The sequence below is a fragment of the Amblyomma maculatum genome, chromosome 1, assembly GCF_055883805.1.
Source record: "Amblyomma maculatum isolate TAMU_Amacu chromosome 1, ASM5588380v1, whole genome shotgun sequence".
NCBI lineage: Eukaryota > Metazoa > Arthropoda > Arachnida > Ixodida > Ixodidae > Amblyomma > Amblyomma maculatum.
The window spans coordinates 16,868,463-16,892,495 of record NC_139344.1 but is presented as its reverse complement, the minus strand read 5'-3'; the positions used below and the strand labels follow the sequence as shown (position 1 = coordinate 16,892,495).

The 24,033-nt window shown below is 46.4% G+C and overlaps 1 protein-coding gene across 1 annotated transcript in view; it reads left to right on the top strand.

The window, feature by feature from the left end:
* Positions 1-23,071, top strand: part of LOC146201840 (luciferin 4-monooxygenase-like) — a 51,387-nt gene extending 28,316 nt beyond the window's left edge. Inside the window, exons 3-10 of the mRNA XM_084583490.1 lie at positions 2,006-2,112; positions 6,274-6,485; positions 8,262-8,433; positions 9,194-9,365; positions 17,227-17,327; positions 20,082-20,226; positions 21,979-22,242; positions 22,880-23,071. Coding sequence (XP_084439616.1) covers positions 2,006-2,112; positions 6,274-6,485; positions 8,262-8,433; positions 9,194-9,365; positions 17,227-17,327; positions 20,082-20,226; positions 21,979-22,242; positions 22,880-23,004 — 1,298 coding nt within the window. The 3' untranslated portion in view covers positions 23,005-23,071. The remainder of the gene's footprint in view (positions 1-2,005; positions 2,113-6,273; positions 6,486-8,261; positions 8,434-9,193; positions 9,366-17,226; positions 17,328-20,081; positions 20,227-21,978; positions 22,243-22,879) is intronic.
* Positions 23,072-24,033: the final 962 nt, after the last annotated feature.

The window sequence follows — 24,033 nt, the reverse complement described above, 5'->3', positions numbered from 1 at the left end:
ATCTACCGGCCCAGAGGCACCGCAAAGCAGAACAGTGACCAGGGTGTCGAACCGGAATTTTTGCGGGTTCGGTTCGGGTTCACGATCTTTCGGCCTAGTTCCGGGTTCGGCTTCAGAGCGACTGTCACTTCCGGCTCTAACCGGATAGACCGTTTCCACCCGGCTAAAGTGGTTTCAGGACGAAGGGAATGGGGAGGGGAGTGAATTGACAATAAATCCTGATGGCGTTGCTTCCTTAACTTGGGTGCGTAAATTAAAAAAAAAAAAGACAAAATTAGTTTTATGCAAGATACGTCGACTTTACCCACTTTCAAAAGCATGGCACACGATACAATCTGTTGCGTCAATGGAATTTAGCTACGTCGTTTATGTATAGTGTAAACACAAGGGACCTAATTTTCATTATTGTTGTACTCTGTACCACAAGGAGATTAAAAACCATGCAATGCACAAAACTGTAATTTCGAATTGAGGTAATTATGAGTATACGATGAAGTGTATATACACCTAATACCATATATTACCATGCGCTACTATCACATCGTCCATCGAAAATGTAAGAACTTATGATGAGAGTCAGAGTTCTAAATAAACTTAAAAACTTATTGGATGAATAAAGAAATGGGCAGGGACAATATGAGACGAAACACTAGTTGTTTGTGCATCTGCACTCTAATTCAGTATTCAGTTATAATAGTTCTTCCCTAAGGCGCTGATTTTATTAACATTGACAACTTTTATTGAAGACGCGTCAGTGTGATTAAATGTAAGGTTATGCAGTGAGAAATAAAGCAAGGAATTGGTCAATTAGAAAAAAAAAAGAAATTGATTGCATATGTTTGAGCGGACACCAGAGACATTTCTGAGGATAATAAAAGAGAGAGACGGGGAAGGCATCGTGCTAAGAGAAACTAATTGCCATCCTGTATATGATGGGACTCTTGACATTAAGTGCACGGAAATGTGAAAGATAGAACCATGCTATTTAATGAAAAAGGGGAAAAATACACGGGTTTGGTGATCTGTTTGAGGGCAAGCATACCGGCTGAGTTTCGATTTCGGGTTCAGGTTCTATTCCGGTTTGACACTCTCACATGATCCCACTTCCAACATCACTCGGGTGCTTCCGAGAGGTGGGGAAGTGGTGTTTACTCGTGTCCAATAGTAACTCTTTGTGACTCTATGCACACGGCGACTACCGCACCGCTTAGGCAGCGCAGTTACAATAATGGCGTGACGTCAACTGAGAGGCATAGGTTTTATTGAAATGGCAGTTCAGAGCACTAATGTGGCTTTAAGAATGCTATAAATTAAAAAAATGGTGTTATCTCTCACAGCCGCCAGAAGCCGCGTTTCCGGTTGCAGCGCTACCGGTAGTAGCTGCACTGGCACAATTGTGAGTTTGTTGTTTTGAAGGCATTGCAGTAAATGATGCCAAATCATCGTTAGCATGGTTAAATTGTGCAAGAAGCGGTGGTAAGCTCCAAGAGAAAAAAATATCAAGCTGCGTGTGACTACTAGAAGCAAAAATAGCTCAATAATTGCGCAGAGTCCTATTCACAAAGTGTCAGCAATTCAGGGTGACCTGTCCAGGCGCTGCATATCTTTTTTCTTAATCTACGAATTTTCTTCACTGATATTGGCCCTATTTAGATATATTTCATGAAATAACGCTATGCTAAGCTGGAGGCAGTGATTTTTCTTCTGCCCCGCTGCTGTTCAAATTCCCAATGTCCTTGCTGTTCATCCTTAATCGTGGCGAGCCTGGCTAGCCTCAGACCTGCTAAAGGACAAGTTCACCCTGGTGACCTAGGCGCAGAATAATAAAGGTTATACCCTTATTTTTCTCGCCAAAATCAGTTTCACTAGATGTTTATAATAATAATTTGGGGATATTTTTGTACATCAGTCGTGAAGGCTATAACTCACCAAACGCGACTCCAACGGTTCGCTTTGTGACTTACGGAGCCGCACTTGACGAATCCGCCGTGGTGTCTACTTGCAGGGGAGCTTCTCTACCAGCTGGAGGACTCGCAGCCTATGTTTGTCGTCACCGAGACGGAGCATGTGGCCAAAGTGGAAGAGTGTAGAGAATCTGTACCCAGCATTCAGGCAGGTGTTCCTTCCCTTCAATTGCTTTATTAAAAAAAATAAAGCAGGAATGCCCATTACAACTACATTTTCACCTTCCTTTGTTCATCTATCCGTCCTTATCCCGAGGAAACGACTGTCTCAGCTGGGCGATATAAATTCAAAAACGGGTGAAGAAATGTGGTAGGATTTTAACGCCGTTAAACCGAGTTGACGTGTTCTAAAGCACGTGTTTAGCCTTTTCGGCTAATGGCTTTTCTTTGTGTCTAAGAAGTCGAAGACGACGACACGCAATGCTAGAGAGTGCCATTAAAACACGCGGGGCGTTTGGCTGCGCTTATCAGGGAAGTATACCGACCCCAAACCTCCTGAGTGGGTGAGCATTCTGGATGACCTCGCACGCCTGAGGAGATTTTAGTATAGCCGCGTATTCTTTTGCGGCGTGGTACATACTGACCGGTTTTTGTGCGGTGTTGTCTAAGCAGGAAATGAATAAAAAAAGTGCGACAATAGCTACGGTGTTCCGCACTCACTTTCCACGAGAAATTTCCACGGGTTCGAATCCGTACTGCTCCAGCGGGATTTTTTTTTTCTCATTTTACTGTTGCAATAGCCAGATTTCCCAAGGTCATTCTATGTCACCGTAAGGTAAGGAATGGTGAGACACTGTGGACCCCATGAAAGATCGCTTTTGCACTGAAATCATCGTATTCGATCACGACAACTCTCTGAGGAAGGACTTTCAGTCTGTAACACAGGAACGCTGCCCATGGGCCATGAAGGCTCGTTGTTTAGAGCTGAATATAGGTGGGCGGAGAGAAGGCGCGATGCAAACGGGAGGGAACTGAGATGCAATCGTGCCCATAAAAGAGATGAATGTTGTATTTTTATAAATCCACAATATTCTCGCGAGACAACCAAAAGAGACTGTTTGAAAACGTTTTTTTATCATTTTCAAACACGCATGGCGTCTTTAGTTACGATGCGTTGAAGCCCGCGCTCTCGAAGTCTTCCTTGTCTGCACTCGCACCTGCAGTGGCTGTGTTTGTTTTCACTGTGTGGGATTGTTTCTCTGTGCATGTGGTTGGCTGGCCGCGTGCATGAAATGTCTATAAGGATTCGTGTTTCAATGCTATAGCGTACTCCTTGTTTGCGTCCACCAGACTAATTACCTCACCTGAAATAAGTGAGGAAATTGAACAGTGAAATAAATAAAAACAAAGCTTAATTTATTACTCTGAGACGCGGATATAGACAAAAGTTCTGTTAATAAATAAATAAATAATTGATTGATTGATTGATTGATTGATTGATTGATTGATTGATTGATTGATTGAAAAATTGCTCCAACAATGTAGCAGGCCCCCACATCCCTTCTCCGGCAAGTAGGCTCAGGACGGGCGCCTCGGTGACTAAAGGCTGGCAAAGATTCTGTGTCGTACATGTTACTTCATCTCAACTTCCACGTTGGCGCTCACAAGTGGCGTAATGAAAAAAAAAAGCGTACAAATGTTTCCCTAGCGACAGCCTTCTTTATGTTGTTCGTCGCGTATGCATGGGAACAGAACGTTCAACAATACACATGCATTGCCGCATTGGGTGCCAGGCGTAGCGCATATTAGACGGTATATTGTGTTTTTATCCAGTGGCGCACAAACGCAGCTCGCAGGGCACCATGGCGCTGTTGTTGAAACAAACGAGAATTTATTAAATGCTTGTGGAGTACCGGAAAAAAAGCCAAAAGCACCCGCTGCCAGGGGTAGACTTAAAGGGGGGCTGACTGAAAAACTTAATTGAAAGATAAGGGATAGAGGGGAGGGGTCTCTCGCGTCTTTACCGCCAAGCGAGAAATTTTACAGAAGAAAACGATCATGAATGAAGTTTTCTTTTTTTTTTTTAACGCGATTTTTTTAAATGCCACATTGTTTCGAAATCCGGCACTGTCGGCGTTGTGAGCGAAAAATCACGGCCATGGCTCTGGCTGGTGGTAACTTGCAGGTGGTAACTGACAGGCGACATTGCCGGGCACTGATTGGACTGGAGTGGAGTCACGTGACACTGTCGATTTGACAGGAGCTGCCCCTCGAGCTCATTTCAGATGGGGGATGAGGGGAATCGAACCCTCCAGGACCTTTTCATAGCAAGTCAGACACGCTACCCCGAGGCTACGAAGGCTTGTTCGTACGGTAGAGTTAAGAAGGGCTTTGTATCTTCGTCGGTGAGTCTTTCACATTATGTAGTAGTTCACGACTGTTTGCTGAAGAGTCTGTGTGAGAAACGAGAGGCACAATTTTAGTGATTAGAGATTATCGAGTTGCGCGGAATTAAACGATGTCAGCTGCGGAGCAACCGAGTTACGCACATGAGCGAGGGTCCGCAAGGGAGCTGCGGATGGGAGCTATTAGCGTTGTTGCGTCATGCCCTTAAAGGTAAAGCTTAAGTGTCTCCTTCCCCTGACACACATACACACACCATAATATTTTTAAAGGAATAAGCCAGAAAAATGGGCTCAGTCAGACTGCCCGTTCAACAGCCACCTTTAAGAGTGCGTGACCCATAAATCCACCCGACACCTTGTATCGAAAGGCAAGGCGATGGTGTTTTTACCCTCTTATGAATGCAGGCAAACTTAAAGGACTTAACACCAGTGCGATTTATAAAAATCTTGCTTGGAATAAAAAGATGGGTGATTGGTTCATGATTTCTCCGGTTTTTTTTTTTTGTTTTTTTTTTTTTTTTTTTTTTCAGGTAGAACGGCGAGTTAGTAAGCCATGTGCAATTTTATCAACCAGCTGAGCAGTTTGATGCTCATTCATGCTGGGTCATTAAACCTTACCAAGAACGTGCCACCGCTTTTTCATGTGCTGTCCCCTTATTCTGTAGCTCATAGAGCGAAGAACAAGACGGTTGGATATAAAGATTTCCTATGAAAGCCTCGTTTACTCTCCTTTTCAAGCGAGTGACCACGTGTCATATGTATAGTTTGGTGAAGTGGTGCGACGAAGTCTTGCCTTATCTAGAGTGGAAATATTTAGGGGACACTTAAACTCCGCCTTTAAAGGTATGACGCACATCCACAATGGCTCCCATCAACAGCGCCCCCTGCGGATCCTATTATACACACTTTGCTACTCGATTAAACACTAAACCATCAACTTGTGCCTCTACTAATTTCACACATATACAATTAGAATATCGTCGGAAGATACCACAATATGTGAAAGACCACCGGCCATAGATACAAAGATCCGCATTAATGAAGCCGTACTAACGTGCCTGTGCTTATAGCTTAGTAGCACGTCTCATTGAGGGGTCCAAGAGGGATGGGTTTGATTTCAATCTCGGCCTTCCATCTTAAAGGAGTTGCTATAGCTGACAGATCCTTCCTTGTGACATCATACAACAGGGCGACCAATCGATGCCAGAGGTATGCTCGTAATTTTGTGGTCACAACACTGACAACACCGACGCCATATTTTCTAGAGATCCCCTTAACGTTGTCGCGTTAATATGTGGGGCTTCCTTCTCAGTGTTCCTTTTGTCGTAAACTTTGAAATAGCTCTTTTATAAAATGAGAACGCTTTTCAGGCGTTTCGGCTTAATCACTAACTCTGTGTAGTCGATTGGCGCACTTGCAGCTTCAGAAACCTAGTGTGTGGGCGTTATTGTATTCTAATCGGTGAACAAGCGCTGTGCACATGTTATGACCTTCGTTATTATCGTTATGCGTTGTGCACACGTTATGATCTTCAAAACTTGACGGAAGTATGTCATTTCGGTGCAAATGCTGCTCGCAGATGTGCGTCACAACTTCTTAAGAAAGCTTCCTCTGTCCTAACAATGTTCCTTCTGTTGAGGCACGAGAGAAATGCGTAAGGTGTTTCGTAAAGCTGTCGTACAGACAGTGTCCATGTGAAGGCGCTGGCCAACAGAGAGAATGAATTTTTTACTGGTATGACGATTCCTCAATCTCGAGGTTCAGTTGGCAGCGAACAAAACAGAGACGAAAGAGTCAATTGTTCTTATCCATTTTTTTTTTTCGGTCTCCTTGTGAATATTAACTACTGCATAGCACTAGGTCTGAGTAAGTTTGCTCGTTCACCTCTTCCCATTCGCACCCCACTGAATGCCGCAAGAATCGAAGCCTCATGTTGTGCGCACGCGGCGACTCTTGGCGAGCAGGACGTGTTCCTTTTCGACGAGAGCAGCGACTACACCACGCTGGAGGAACTCCTGGAGGAAGGCCGCGCCGCCGGCACCGGAGGCGAGCGGCCCCCGCGCACCGACCCTCGTGACACCCCGATGACCGTCCTTTACTCGAGCGGCACCACGGGCCTGCCTAAAGGCGTTGTCTCATCGCACTTCAACTTCGTCAGCCAGATCAGGCAAAGCGGGTGAGGGTCGTCGCACGCCCCAGGCGAGTGGCGGCGGCGGTCAGTATGTTATTTGGCTAGAGTGCGCAAACGATGCGTGCTTCATGCAGCAAAGGTCAGACTGCATGGATATATCAGAGACAGTGTTGCATTTTCCCGTTTGACCGCTCTTATTGTCACCACTGTTTTCACTCTTTACAAGACTAAGCTGGCGTGCCCCCTGATGTGTGTCGTACGCGAATTGTAAGCTGCCCGTGTATAACACAGCGATCGGAACGCCACTACCACACCCAGGCCAGGAGGGCAAACTTTAAAAGATGAGGTCGAAACGATGCAACGCATATGACTGACTGCTTCATGACGCGCTTGCTTGGGATCGCATTTTGTAGCTAATCTTATTAACTCGATTAATCTTTTCTCATTTTATAACTGTTGGTTGCCTCTTGTGACGTCAGGCTGATAGCGAACATGGAACGCCGCTCGACTTCCCTGGTGGCTCCTTCCTTCCGTTTTTCTCATTTACGTCTTGTGGCCTTGCTTGAACCGGCAGCAGAGCAACACTCCGGTGTCCAAAAAACCTACCCTAGGTAGTGATCAGGACATTAATCGATCTGGTAAAGATAAGGAAAGCACGTATAGCCTATAGCTTCCCGTCACTTGGTGAGCGGCACGCTGCTTCAATTCGTACTAACTACCAAGCATGTTCTTATAGGCTCTTTTGTTAACACGCCATCCTTAAAGGCCCCATTCTAAAAAAAAAATCAGGCGTAGGCGTTGCAGCGAGAAATCACGGCATACCTCTGGTAGGTGGTAGTTGGCAGGTGACATGGTTGGGTAGTGATCTCTGGTCGTGTGAAGTCAGGAGACCGCATGACGTGGCCAAGCTGGCAGGAGCTGCAAACTCGGCTTTACCATTGGAATCAGAGGTGATATTGGAATGCAGCCCTCCAGGACCATTGGATCCCTAGTAAGATACCCTGTCCCTAGGCCACGCAGGCACGTTCGTACGTCTTGGCTAAAACGGGACTTTTTATGTAGCACGTCTTACGAAGTAGCTCACGAATGTATTCTAATCAGTATGCGTGGGATAATCAAATAAAGGATTGTCGATTAAGTCAGAAGATTGCATGCACGTGAACGAGGATCCGCAAGAGAAGCTGGCAGACGGGAGCCAGCAACTCTGTTGCGTCATATATACCTAAAGGTGGAGCTTGAATGTTTCCCCGACAGTTCTTTTTTTTTTCTCTCCTAAAGTTTTGGTGCTGTATCACTTACACTAGCGTAGCTGGAATTACTTGTTGAGGTATTTATGAATGAAAGATAATTTCTGGGTCACTTTTTTAGCATCTGACTCGCATGTCGGTGTGCCGGACATCAGTATACGATAGATAGAGGGTAATTACGTTCGGCGGAATTTCCGATGCTCATATTACAGCCCCATTGCTTGATCCTTTGTTGACATACAGGGTGGTTGGGAGGGGGGGGGGGGGGGGGTGAGCGCAACCTTACGTCGCATACTGTTCATATTCAGAAATTCTGGAAATGAAAATTTATCCTCGGGAAGTTCTTTATGAACGCAAGTTTTTGGGTATAATAAGACTGTAACATATAAGCAGGTCTCCCCTCGGGACGCAGCAATATTCTTTAAGGACATGGAGCATACTCCACATATGCCTCAGATTTAAAAGTGATGCCTAAAAATGCTGCACTTGGGAATTAACTACGTCCATAGCCAAGGTGGTCTTGCCGTTGAATGACCCCGGACAACGTGCATGTGGACGCTGCGTGACGGCGCAGGCCAGACGGCGACCAGATCATGCACTACACGGACGTGATCGCGCAGTGGATGCCAAGCACACACCTGTCGGGCGTGTTCTTCACGCTCATATCGCTGTGCGAAGGCGCCACTGTGTTGCTCCTGCCGGGATTCCGCATCGAGCTGCTACTTACGTCCATCGAGAGGTACCAGGTGAGCGCTGCATGGGGTGTTTCCGGTGCGCCGCTGCTGTCACTGGTCCCTGGCTTCCTTAATTTCTGAGTTCAATAACAGTTATTCTGCTACTTTAAAAGATGGGTGCAACTTGACAAGAAGAGAATAAGCCGCAGCTGAGGTAAACTTTAACGGAATGCATACCAAGGAGCTTCTCACAGAACGATGAATTCACTACCCTAACAGTCTGTTCCTCGTGCAGGTCATGGTATTTGCCAACCCTTTTCAGCGCAATGGCTAGAGTATAGTGCATACACTGCAGTGATCAGTACTGTTATTCGTTTTATCATCCTTGGCCGTCTCAAAATAATTAAGGTAGATGCATTATTATGGCTCTGTGATTTCACTAGGTCAAACCCTCTGACCTTCATATCTTCCTTCATTCGATCTCATTATGTTCGGCAGAATTGCGACGCGGGAAAGTGAGAGCAAGAAGGCCGAAAAGTACGCGCGAGCCAGGCTGAAACCCTTTCTGTGTACGCGTCCTCTTGAGTGCCTCAGTTTATTTTAACACATTCGCTTCTGTCCTGCTCTATACAGCCAACCAGCCGACAGCTCAGCGCAGAGTTTGAAATCAGAATCTGTTCAACGTCTTGTTGCGTTGAGTGTTAACACAAGTCGGCACACCGGCTCTGTTGCGATTCCACAAGCTGGTGTTTTGCGCAAATTCTGCCGCACAATTTTCAAAAGGGCAGCGAAGGAGTGGCGGGCGCTAAAGAAGGTCTTCGCTTATGCGCAGGCCACCTTCCTGCCTCTGCTGCCAACGTTCGCGGTGATCGTGACGCAGTCGCCGCTCGTGGAGCGCACCAATGTGTCCAGCGTCCGCACGTTGGGCATTGGCGGCAGCGTCACGCCCGACGTGGTCGTCCAGGACCTTCAGCGCATATTCAACCTCGAGACACTCTTCCACGGTGCGGTTGTCGAACCCAGCTTTATTGATTTTGCTATCGATTTCGGCGGAAATGCTCACGGCGTGTATGCTATCGTAGCACCACCGCATGCCACCTCTCGTTTTTTTTTTTTCCTTTTTTTTTTCCCCCAAAATTGGCGAGAGTTGGGCCAGCCTGGTTCATAATCAAAAACAAGAAAACCAGCGGAAGGAATGCGCAGCACAACGTGGCAGAACTAAGGATAAGGTAGAGGAATTGAAAACAAACATTTACTTTACTGCGTTGCGCTCCATCCGCTGGATTTAAGTTGTGCGCAGTGCTTTGCCTGCTCGCGCTTTGGCATTTAGCGAGCGTTGAAGGCTGAACATTTGACGGTATTGCTCCTCTAAAAACATCCCGGGTGCTGCCGAATGCATGTTCGAGTAGACATGACGTAGTACAGTTCGCGCATAAATTATAGTCATAAGATGCATGCCAACATCTGGAACCTCATCAAAGTTGTGCCAACCACTGACTGTGCGCAAATATATGAACGCCTTCGTGAATGGAGCCAAGGCTCCTTTCGAGAGACCGCGTATTTTTGTTGCCTCCAAATACATGCATCGTCACCCTCCGGACCAAAATGACGGTGGTGGACGTATGTTAGTGTACAATAAGGCATTGTATTGCATTTGTACACATCAGCGGGCACGCATTGTCTTAAGGCGTTGAACTTGCCAACTCCGGTAGTGCGCGATCGCGCGCACTACCGGCGCGATCCGTGTAGACTTTTTTCCGCCAATCATCAGTTTTACCAGAAAAAAGTATATTCTGAACAAAACATGTGCGCGGGAAGTCTCGAGAAGCTATAGGGAGCTTGCATGAAGCGATGCATGCTGGGTATAATCCGCCATGATGCTGTCGCTGGCAGCAGACGACGCAGCAGGTCACTCACACTCGGTTGCATGGTCGCGTAGTGCGCGCAGACGATGCTGGCGCGATCAGACAGGCCGACTGCGGGTTCTTCACAATTCCAAAAGTACGTATGCACGAGTGCGGTAAGGCAAAGGATCCCTCTAGCGTTGCCGACTCGAATGGCTCGCATGGGCCAACACTCGGAGACCGACGCTATGAAAGTATCAAACTACTCGCCAGAACTAGAAGTCATGAATGTCGGCGATGCGGCGATGTCGACGGGCGGCCACAGGTCCAGACGCATAGTACAGCCTGTCGTCTGCGCCTAGCGTGAACAGGTCCGCGCCGCACTGCTTTGCCTTTCTTCATAGCGCGCCCGATTTTTCGGGCACAGCGTCGACGCGTATGTTCCTCACTGATATCTTACAAGATCTTGCACGCAAGTAAGGACAGCGCATTAAAAGCCGCTTGTTTGCTCGGTGGACCGTCGAAAATGACAAGGCATTCGCACCATTCAGCCTGGCTGCGCCTCCCGCCGTCTGCTGCCAGCGACAACATCATGGCGGATTATACCCAGCATGCATCGCTTCATGCAAGCTCCCTATAGCATCAGCAGCAACGTGCAAATACGTCTGCGTACTCAGTGCTTGCATTTTAAGGCGACAGCGGCATCGTCAAAGGCACCATTCTGCAGAAAATTAGGCGTCAGCGTTGTGAGCGTGAAATCAAGAGCATGTTCCTGGCAGGTGGTAGTTGGCAACTCGGTGACATGGCCCGGCACTGATTGGTCGACGGGATGTGTGACGTCACGACACCGCGTAACATGGCTGAGTTGGTCGGAGCTGCCAGACTTCACAGTTTGTTTGAGATGGGAATCGAACCTGGGATCATTGGGTCCCAAGTCAGACTTGCTACCCCTAGGCTACGTAGGGACACTGGTACACAAAATCAAGGCGGGGCTTAATGAAGTATATCTTCGGTGGTCTTGCACATAATGTGGATAGTTACGACTCCGTGGAAATGCGTGAGAAAATAGAGGCACGAGTCAACTTATTTGAGGTTGTGTTTTTGAAAGAGGATGTGAAACACATGAGCGATAATAATCAATGGGAGCCGTCAGACGGGAGTCGTTAACCCTGTCGTGTCGCACCCTTTAAGAAGGAGCTTAAGTATCGCCCCAGATTTTTTTATCCACTATTGAACACCGCGTAAGAGTTATAGTTACAAGGAAAAGTGCATTTTGTTCTTCATTTTATGAAAGGCCACACACGAACAGCATTGGTATATACAGATACCGTTTTTCTGGCATGTGCAGTCGCGCCTATATAGTATGACCTAGGACACGGAATACGTGTTGTGTGGTCAGAGCCTTCTTCGTTGAAACAGTGGAAGTCATATGTGAATGAGGAAAGCTATTCGGCTAGTTATTCCTCTCGGAAGAGCAGGAATTTCTGCAATGCGTGAATAACTAAAAATCGCAGAAGCCGCTGGCGGCTTGAAAACCATACAGAGCATGCCTGCGCGTAGCCAAGGTTAGCATCTCAACTTTTTCATCAGCAGCATCACCCGATGAGAAGACAGCTAAGGTGCCACGAGAAGCCTGCACTGTTAGCGATTGCTGCGAGAAGAGCTGAAGAGCTAAAGCTTAATACGATGTCAGAAAATGGAAACCACAGAAAGTCTTGCATTTTGATATAGGGTATAGTAAATTACGGAAGTGGGGGATATAAAGAAACTATGCAGGTGAAAATTTTAATTTATATTGCAAAGATTAGAAATTAGGAGAAGGCAATGCTGTTTTTTTTTTTTCTTTCATTAACTGGGCCGATCAACAAAACAGCCTTTTGAGTATAAAGATGATGTACTGGGGCATTTCCGTTTCACTGCTGTGTCATAGAGTGTTAATGCCGAAAGCATTTAGGGGAATACTTTGGTAACCTTTTGCTGGCTTGCTCCTTAGTTGTGACATACTCGATCATTTTGAGGCTCTCAATCTCTTCCAACTTCCGTCTATACCGTATCCTTTCATTTTTGCTGATGGCTCTCAGCCCCAACAAACCGCGGCTGGCTCTGTGCGAACTAATGCCCTTTGACCAACATTGACAAGTGTCCGGGCAAGGCCTGCGACTTCTTCTCACGGCGCTTGTATCAATGAGTGCATGAGGTTAGTTGTGATGGATGATTCCCCCCCTGCCCCCCCCCCCCCCCCCCCCCCCATACTCACGTATATATAAAAATAACCGAAACCAAATCAAACTAGCCGACCGCATTGTACTTCTACGACCAGAGGGTCCGGTTCTTCCACATAAACTGTTCAGCCTTGTAACAACATGACATCCTGTGCTTCTTAGTGATATTCCGCCACTGTATTATGCCTTGCACACTGCCTAAATTGTCATTTGGGCACTGACATGTTCAGCAGATAAACAAGAACATAATTTTTAACAAGGCCTAGATACGATATTGAATATTTTCTTAAGCGTCGTGGACCTCTCCGCTTCGCCTGAAAGATCTGAATACGCCACTTTTCGCAATGACCACACGGGACGACAGAAATAGTCCAGGTTAGAAAACTTTTACACATTCGACCAACTAGTTGCACTCCAACCAGCCGTACGAGTGCTGGGGTATTTTGATCGTGAGCGGTAAGGTCGCCAAATGTCAGGAAAGTTCGCAATGGAAGTCCTGCCTTATATCTTATTTCCGCGGCTACAATTTCCACATGGAAGCAGTATAAAAAAATCACGAGAAGCTTAACTGTACGTCAAGCAACCAGCATCGTGACGGGCATGGTGAAGCATATATTTGTCATGGAAGCTTACGCGCACTGGAGTGTCAATTTGCTGCCTGAGGTCGCTGAAGAGGGGCGAACCATGTCCACAGGGACCGAGTGAGCTGCATGTGATCTAGACTTTGTGTCAAGGAGAAAATTAAAACCGCACCCAACAGTGATGTTCTCTCCTCAGTGATTACGTTCATCCTCCACGGGCCCCTGCATATTCACTCACAGATGTCAAAACCGCGAAATAGGGCTTCTAGACATGGTAACTCGAAGCGATGCAGCGCTTCGCTAAGGTGCACAGCATAGTGCGCATCACCATCATCATCAGCCATCAATGTCATTTACACCGTAATGGCACAAACTGTGCACCCCACGGCAGGTGATAACAGTACTAGTGATTTTGGAATTCTAAAGCTCGTCCGGACAGTGGCGTATACGTAAACGTTACGTCACTGATAAATAAGACGTCACTCTCCATTTCCGAAGAGCTCAAGGAGCGAAATGGGCATTACGAATGTTTTCTCGTCGGCATTACACGGTCTCTCTCTACGTGCGTATGAAACGTGCCAACGAACGAGTGAAAACATGTCCGCGCGGACCCGTTGGCCGGTATAGTGTGGATTTAGTTCCTAGATTCCAAGACGAATTACAACATCAGCGCGATGATCTCCCATGTGCCTGCACACTATGACACGAAAAGCAACGAGTGGGTCTACATCCTTCAGGGGCGTTAGCACCATCATAAGGAATGGCAACCGCATCGAACAGATATACCACCTTAGCTGGTACACAACATCGCGTGTTTGACCCTTCAAGTTCTGGAGCACCACTGCGGAGCACTCAGCTTCCAAAGGGAGGAGAGTGACTCGCGCTGCAAGGAAACAGGCTTCTAAACTAACAAAGGAGACGTTTATTTATGTCACCTTTCAGTGACACACAAACACAGAGCCGTGAGGGGCGCGAGGCTCTGATGCGCGCACGAAGCGACACTGACAATGGGCAGCGATAACCCCCTACTGCAGTCGTAAAGACCGCATCAGTAGAGCTGTAACGTCGCGGCGACCACTGGACAAGTTTGCGAAAGAGAGTAGGGAATCAACGCAAGATACAACTGTCGGAGGTCACTGGACATCGCTATACTGACGTTCTCGAGCTAGGTCACAAGACACCGTGTTGGTGAGCTTAAGCATTTGCCGGTTCGAAAGGATATAGTATCAGGAGTCGGCGGACGAGAACAATAGAGCACACCACACGTGCCTTTCGCTGTCTCAGAGCAAACGTCTCCGGGGCGCTTTCGAATGGTCCCGCAATGCTCGGCTGCCAGAGTGCCAAAGTCTGGCCAATGTGCTCCAACGGGCACTGGTCATTGGGCCGCGGGTGCGGAGTTTAGTCGAACTACAGCCATTATTAGTCGCTTCATCACCTCTCCCTTTCCTGAGGCCGGAGATGGCCGTGCAGCGGCAACGGCGGAAAGCGCGAATTCCCGCGCGTTCCACTACACCGCAAAGCCGAACAGGGAAATTGGTACAGCTATTGCATGTTGACAAGCTGCATCGAGTGACTGAAATATTTCGTAATCAATTGCTGGCATGAACTTAAACAGCGAGCTCTTGGCTTGAAAGCAGTTTCTTATAATTGGGCAACTATTGTCGGGGACATCTTTGTGTTGCTATGCAGACATTGGGCCGGACCATTCGTTACGGCCTCACTTGCCGTTGCCGTTTTATTTCTGTCTCAACGTTGAATTAACAGTTTTCGAGCAGCCAAATACGCAAAAATATGTTTCTTTACGAAACTGAAGGCCGATGTGAACGTAAATTACCGGGTAATTAATAGTCCACACGAAGTGCATTTGCGTTAATTGTCAAAAGAAGAGAAATTGTGCAATCGTACCAAATCTTGCGGGGAGACGAGGCAGACGCCGCTTACCTACGCTCTGCGAGATCGCCGACAAACGGCGCAGTTATCGGTACGCGCATGGCACGTTGTACTCATCCTGTAATAGCTAGTATTGTCGTATAATGTTGATTTAATGGTAACGTGAATAGCTCCGTAATGGTATAATATTTCAGAGCAAGATCCGCGAAATTGCTGGGGTAACTATATTCTGCTGCGGAGTGAGTTCATGCATTTGTGCTGTGCAGCTTTCGCCGCATATCGACAGAAAGTTGTCTTTGAGGATAGCACAGAAGTTGGATGACACTACTAAAGCCTCTTTTCATTCGGCGCATCCGCGGCACCCTTGGTAAGAAGTGGCAATCCTTTTGCAGCGGGCAGTCTTGGCATATTAATAGACGATTACTTTCTCTCCTCACATCGTCACGTGTCCTGGCGCTCTTCCTTTTTGCTTGTTATGTGCTGTGTGAGCTATAGAAGAAGGCGAGAAGAAATTAGGGGGACATTTGAGCTCCATCTCAAGGGTATGACGTGACAGCGCCATGTGCACGCTGCTGACGGCTGTTACTGTTGTTGCGACTAAACGAAGAACGAGAAGGAATATACATTGGCTTGCCGTCAGTTCAAAGCGGGATACATGAGGCCGGAAAGGTTCAGGTGGCCCACACGCGTCGGCGCCGTGATGCCACTAGAAACTGCAGCATGCACCTTGCTACTTCCTTAAATAATATTTCCATAATTGTTACCTCTTACATACCTACTCATTAGCATAGGGTCTCAAGATCCAACTTCACGTGAAAGACACAAGTCCGACCATGGGACCTCTCGCTTTATATACCTGTAACTTCGTTTTAGATTCCCTAATAAACTTTCAGCTTAAAATTCAACATACACATAAATTCCCAAACAGAATTGGTACATTGTATTGCGCTGCGCGACTGACGCATAATACAACGAAATAATAGTTTTTGGTCCTGCTCTATGTACTCCGAGAGCGTTTTGAGAGCAAAACAGCAACTGCTCCAGCGTCATTGCAACCCATAGGTTTCTGGTGGCGCTGCAATCGCCCTTTTTTTAAAATGGGCCTGAAACTGGCCCCGTTTTTGGTGACACGCGGAGGGCCCCGTCCACTAAGCTAACTTTTGCCAAAGGTTAAAAAATCAAACATTTGAGGTAGGCCAGAGAAACCACTTGTATACGGCTGCCAGCCATCTTGTACACCACAAGCAATTTTTTTTATTTTGCAATTAACTAATTCGTAATTGCGATAATTTTTCTAGTTTACAGCTGTTGCATTTAGACAGTAAATATGATTTGCAAAATTGGAGAGCACCTTCTGAAACCCCCATTCCATTTATTTCCGATGAAGAAATCCCCTGCTTCTTTTTCCAAGCTCTAAAGAAAGTCCGCGAAATACAAAAAAAATATCACGTGACTGGCGCATTCGCACGCCACAATCGTGCTGCTCTCAACCGTGGTTTGAGTGAATGAAATCAGCTACAGCCTTGGCTCCACGACCCCGCTGTAGCGGCAGGCCGACAAGCCTGCTGTAGTTTCTTCGTCCGTTTCAGGCAGTCGGCGCACTTGATGGTGCAAGTTGCAGCAAGCTCACCGCGCTCGCAGCAACCATCGCCAACATGTCAGCCTACCGCTCGGACTGGGCTGTCAGATCACGGCTGCTGATAATTTCGTTCACTCTAACCGCGATTGAGAGCACCACTAACGTGGCGCGCGAACGCGTTTGTCACGTGATATTTTTTTGTATTTCGCTGGCTTTATTGAGAACTTGGAGAAGCGATACACGTGAGGCTTTTTTAATAAAAAATAAATGGAATGTGGGTTTCAGAAGGTGCTCTCCAACTTTGCAAGACAATTTATTGTCTTAAGGCAATAATTAGTAAATTGGGAAAAAATATCTTAATTGCTGATTGGTTAATTGCAAAATAAAAATTGCCTGTGGTGCGTCAGATGGCTGGCAGCTGTATACGCATGGCTTTTCTGGCCTACCTCAAATGTTTTATTTTTGAACTCTTGGCTAAAGTTAGCTTGTACACCTTGTATATTCTAGTTCAGTATAGACACTTTGTGCTGTTGTACAAAGTTTGCTAACCGAAACACGCAATATAGTAGCGCGTATCCGTGTTACAATTAATTGGTGAAGAGCAGATGACTCGTGTCGTACGCATGCAGACGCGCTCAACCTTCTTTCTGATTGAGAAAGAAGAAACTCATTACATAATGATATGCGAACCTCTGCTTCCCTGCTTTCGATTGACGTCAACGAGCCATTTCTCCGTGTTATTCACGCAGTGTACGGCATGACCGAAATGAGCGGGATGGTCAGCATAACGCCGTCGCACCAGATCATCTCGGCCACTGTCGGCTACCCAATGCCACTTACAGAACTGAAGGTGCGTATGTTCAATAAATATATAAATGAATCGATAACTGATATTTGTTGACTAAAGATTACACATAGAATAAAATTTTGGAGGACTTTAATTTTAGTTTATGAGAACATCCCCATCTTATTATATGGTTTACACACACACACACACACACACACACACACACACACACACACACACACACACACACACACACACACACACACACACACACACACACACACACACACACACACACACACACACACACACACACACACACACACACACACACACACACACACACACACACACACACACACACACACACACACACACACACACACACACACACACACACACACACACACACACACACACACACACACACACACACACACACACACACACACACACACACACACACACACACACACACACACACACACACACACACACACACACACACACACACACACACACACACACACACACACACACACACACACACACACACACACACACACACACACACACACACACACACACACACACACACACACACACACACACACACACACACACACACACACACACACACACACACACACACACACACACACACACACACACACACACACACACACACACACACACACACACACACACACACACACACACACACACACACACACACACACACACACACACACACACACACACACACACACACACACACACACACACACACACACACACACACACACACACACACACACACACACACACACACACACACACACACACACACACACACACACACACACACACACACACACACACACACACACACACACACACACACACACACACACACACACACACACACACACACACACACACACACACACACACACACACACACACACACACACACACACACACACACACACACACACACACACACACACACACACACACACACACACACACACACACACACACACACACACACACACACACACACACACACACACACACTATATATATATATATATATATATATATATATATATATATATATATATATATATTAGTTTATAATAAACAATTGTGCAGGGAGGATTTTCATCTTATATTATTAGACCGCAGTGGTAGCTTAGTGTTTTGGGCGCATTCATCGCGAGAGATGTGGGGTTCGATTCCCAGTGCCATCAGTGAGAATCCGGCGGCGATACTATGGGCACAATACGCTTTTCCGTGGCCTAAAACAAGGCTTCTATGGGAGTAAAATAAAATGTATATTTGACCCCAGTTTGTGTAGACGAAAATATCTCGCTTCATGACGCCATTTGACACAAGCTGCCAATTCCCTGTTAAAAATCGTCGCCCCCGCCGTAAGGCTGCAGTGGTCAGGGCGGTCGACTGCTGTTCCCAAGGATGTGGGATCAAATCCTGGCCTCGGCAGCCTTCATTCGGTGGAGGCGAAAAGCTAGGCGCCCGTGTGCTGTGCGTTGCCAGTGCACGTTAAAGAACCTCAGGTGGTAGAAATTTTCGGAGCCCTCCCCTACGGCCTCTCTTATAGACTGAGGCGCTTTGGAACGTTAAACCCCATAAACTAAACCAAACCAAAAATAATCGTCGCCATCTTATCTGAATTATAATAACTCCATCTATTCTCACATTGGTGAGATTCATTTCGAAAGAGCAAAAAAATCATGATTCCTAGAAGTGTGGCCCCGAAGCCTTTCGGCATTCTTTGATGTGTCAGACGCGGATGGTGTGCATCAAGATAATTTACTGCAAAATGTAATGCTAGATGCTAAGAGCGACGATTTAGAGATGAAGTAGAGTCAAATCAAAGAGTAACAGAATAAATGAGAATAAATCTATCCTTTGTGGGCACAAAACTTCTTTCTTTCTTTCTTTCTTTCTTTCTTTCTTTCTTTCTTTCTTTCTTTCTTTCTTTCTTTCTTTCTTTCTTTCTTTCTTTCTTTCTTTCTTTCTTTCTTTCTTTCTTTCTTTCTTTCTTTCTTTCTTTCGCTCCCTCCTCTATCAATTCCCTCATAGTGCGGTTTAGGTGGCAACATAAAAGCATGACAGTTATTACGCCTTTCCTTTCCCTAAAGGCAATTTATTATACATTGCATCACGATGCGATCCCATCTAGAGAGAGAAAAGTATTGCTCGTTTTCTGGTTGGCAGTTCTCTTAGGGCCGAATTGCATAGTGCTCCTTAGCTTAAACGGTCTCCTTACCTCGAATGCGGTAAGGGTCGTTCTAAAGCAATCTTCCTTTTTCTGGCCCCTCTATTTATGAAATATCGATGTCGCCGCGCGAACACATATGTATTTGCTGGGCTTCCTCGCCAATAGAGGTTTAAAAAAGCGCGATTCAAGGAACATCCGCGCCTGCACCAGCACTTCAGATATCGCTCAGCCATGGCTGCGGTCCACCTCAACTCTCTGCTTTCTTTTTAAGCGAAAATGGTGTATTAAGGTGTTCAAAGGACAAGTTAGCCAGTGAACGCGAGCATTTTAAGAAGAATATAGTGCCTTTCCCATGTCAGTCACGGCAAACACGGGAAGCGCACGGTTGTAGGGAACCGTACTGAGTTGCGTGGACAATGTGGCTGGATTAAAGTGCACATAATTTTTCAGAGGTGGGCTACTTCACATGTGGCTGCAACACTTATCAAATGCCGGTCGGTGACTGTTGCCGTGGCTCGAGAAATGGCCTGGCTTCTCGCGAAAGCTCTTCCGTGTCGCTCATGACGCAGATCTTGGATCTGGATACTGGGAAACCACTGGCTGCTGAAAAGGACGGCGAGATACTGGTGCGCGGACCCCAGCTGATGCTAGGATACCTGAACAAGCCGGAGGCCACCGAGAATGCCATCGACGCGGATGGGTGGTATCGGACAGGTGTGTGGCGAGGCAGCCCCTCAGCTGCGGTACGCTGGCACACGGTCTTTACTGACGGCAACTGTGTAGCCTTATAGTGATTGTACAGTCACCATAGTCCTGCGTAAAGACAGCAATAACATCCCAATAAGGAACGGTGTCAGGCAAGGGAACATGATCGCCCCAACGTTATCCGCTGTGTTTACAGGAGATGATAAGCGATTTGTGCTGAGAGGAGTTGGAGATGAGAGTAACTGGACAATGCCTGAATAATCTGCGTTTTGCTGATGACATTGTCATGCTAAAAGTAGAACGGCGCGTCTAAAATTAATATTCAGAAAACTAAAAAAGAGTCTGGGAAGCGAAGCAGTAGTTTATGGTAGGTAGAGAGGCAATAGATACGCCTACTTAAGACAAATAGTCATCGCAGATCCGACGCAGGAGTGAAATAACCAGAATAATAAGAATAGAGTGGAACGCATTCGAGTTCGACAGGTATACATTCTCAGAGAGTTCACAGGAGTACTCATCGGTGGGGAAGGAACGTGCAGATGAAATAAAACTGTTCAATTTAAATTCATAACTACGAAGCTTGGGTGTGTAGCGTAAATAAAAAGACAGGAAATGAGCAGAGTGAGTTACAAACGCGAAGTTAGTGAAATGGGCAGGACATGCAATGTGCGAAGGCAAGATAACTGATGGTCGCTAGGGGTAGCAGTCTAGATTGCGTGGAAGGCAAGCGTGGCAGAAATTTAGGCGGGCGGTGAAAATATAGGAAGTTTGCAGGGATCAAATGGGCGCAGATGACACAGAGCCGGATCAATGAGAGGAATGTCAAAAAGACATTTGCTCTGGAGTCAGCTGATGATGTTAATGATTATGTAAGTTCAAGCCGGGTGGCCATTTTGCTCCAGTTCAAACCAGCAGGCTGTACAAAAAAAAAAAAAAAAAAATGAAGGGCAACCGCTCCCCATCGTTTCTGTACAAATCAATGGGACTGCTGGCGGCCCATTTTTGAGCCATTCTGGCGAAAGCTAACTCTATAAACGCCTGCCTGCATTGACCTTTTATAGCACATTGAAAAGAATACGAACAATTTCTTTTATAAATTAACATCCTGACCTTCCTAGAGAGAAATTTTACACGGGAAAACCGTGCCTAATTCCATCATCGAGAACAGTACAAGAAGTACTATCAACAACAAATGAAATGCGAGCAAGATGACACGGACAGCAAGAATGTCTTAGCTGAGAGGAGCTCAATACTTGCGCAGGTTAAATATACTCTGAATGCACGAAGGATTGTTCTTTGGAATAGGTAATCAACCTCGCTTGTACCTCCTTTCCGGAAGCTAATACACCGGTGTGTTTTGCGTTGTCATTTTAGTTCTCTTGTTCGCGTTTCATTAGTTTCTGATAGTACAAAGTTCAAACTATCACTATACGCTGACCAATCAGCGTGTAGCGTTGCAACAACCAGCAGAACTGGGAGACAAGCTGCTAACAGCTGTCAGTGTAAAAATTACAACCTCGGAGAAAGAACTCGTTGAATAGCCTTAGGGATAACTCCGCAAGAACACGACCACTCGACGGAGTAGCGTACAAAAGCGAAGTGGGGATGTACAGCTGGAAATGTTTTGTACAGCTGCAAATTTGCATCCTATAAAATTGAAAAACTGCGACAAAAGATCACGTTTCAGCGTAGCTCAAGCCTCAAAGGTGGTGCGTAAGTCCCGTCGTTTGCAGACTTGTGTGGCAGCCCCGCGTGGCGCAGGCGACGTGGGCCACTACGACGCCCTGGGCCAGCTGTACATCGTGGACCGCGTCAAGGACCTGATCAAGTGCATGGACCAGCAGGTGGCGCCCGCCGAGCTCGAGGAGCTGCTCATGCGGCACCCAATGGTGCGCCAGGCGGCCGTGACGGGCGTGCCGCACCGGACGATGGGAGAGGCGCCCCGAGCCTTCGTGGTGCTCGCCGACGAGGCACAAGCTCTGCCGCCGGAGGAGGTGGCGCAGGAGCTCGCCCAGCTGGTCGCCGGTACGTGCCAGCGTTTTGTCACGTGGTGATGAGGTCCAAATGAAATGCGTCACCTCTTTATGCTTCGCGGCCACGTGCAAAGATAACACGCAGTGTGGTGTCTGATTTCGGGGATGCTGATTAGAGTGATGCATGGAATGTCTAGGAACTCAAAACAGAACGACATACTGACTTTATGAATGCTTCTCCTCGTTTCTTTGAGGCTACCTTCTCTTCGAAGCAACCATCCACTCGGATGATCGGTCGTTGTGATCCGTAGGTTTGAGGTTCACCTTATCTAAACCTCAGTGCTACGTGGAGCAGAAGTGTGTGGAGGAGTGTGTGGAGCCTTTGAAATTTATCCTTTTTATTAGAGGGAAGCAAAATATGACTGGCTTAAAAATTCGCAGACGTTCTCGATAAAGCGATTATCTCGTGTCCACTTGCGACAGTTAAGCGAGACCAGTCCACACTCCTTCTAACGTTTTCCCTTTCTCACTATGTCTAATGATAGACATCTCTAATAAAAAAAAAAAAATGACAGGCTTCGTAAGCTGTCTACCGTTAGAAGGCACCGGTGCGCTCGAATTGAAGGTAACTTGTTTTCCGGCACCGGTCGTGTACCTCTCTGAATTCTTTCTTCTTATTTCTTTTTCAGAGAATGCTGCTCCCCACAAGCACCTCCATGGAGGCATACAATTTATGGACGAACTACCAAAGTCAGACTCAGGAAAGTACCTGCGCCGGAAGCTGAGAGATCAGTACTTGCAATCTCTGTCCTAACGCCGTGCGCAATCAGTGGCAGAAGTTAATAAAACTTAGCTGAGCCCCCGTGTTCCTCATGCTACCGTCTCCCGTCTTCTTCATTGTCCTTTCTCTTCACAAGCTGCAAAATAAGCAATTTCGTTGACAGAGCTTACGGTTGATAAATTTGGTATTGGTGCAACTAATTAAATTGATATTGGTATGCCTGCAATGTCGGGTTTAACGTCCCGATGCTACACGCGGGTTTTAACCTTTGAGGGACACCTGCAGCGCGCATGCACCTTCGGATGAACAGTACTGCACGCAGCTCGTGAAAGGGGGTATAGCAGGTGGCATAGTGTGTGTGCAGAAGAGTGTAAATCTGGGCAACTTGATAGATTATAAAGAGACATTATGTCCTTTTTCACTGGTGCCCTTCTTCATGAGTGTAAATGGAGGGAGGGGGGAGCAGTGAAATTGATTTCAGTGGAAATTGTTTTAGCTTTAATACTCAGTATTTGACAGCTGTAAGGCATTCAGAACGAAGTGAAAAATTACCATTTTACTGAATATCCGTTTTAGCAAAACAAATTTCGTTCATTCCGTCCGCCAACGTTGCGCTTGCATAGTAGTGTCTGTTTCCAACAGCACAGTGCTTCATAGACAGGAAATCTGAGGGGTACATAGATTAGCCAGGAAGCTCAGCAAACAAAAAAATAATAATAAACATTATTAACTTTAATTACTATCTCGGCGATATCTCCCAAAAGACTATCAGGAGTATTGGAAAACCCCTAACAGGCGCTGCTAAGCATTGCAATCTGCAAATCTTCGATTGGTTAAGTCTTTTTTTTTTTTTACAAACTTCAAAAAGATGGGCTTGTTGAGATATGAAAATGGATTCTACGGCGCAATTGTACAAACGTTGCAGGACACAAGAAAACAGGTGGGCAATGTTAATTAGTAAGCTCGTTAACAAATTTTTGATAATTAAAATGATAAGTATTGCAGTTAGGCGTCTAGTTGCAATTAGGGATTTGTAGATGGCCATTAGTAATAGCGATACCA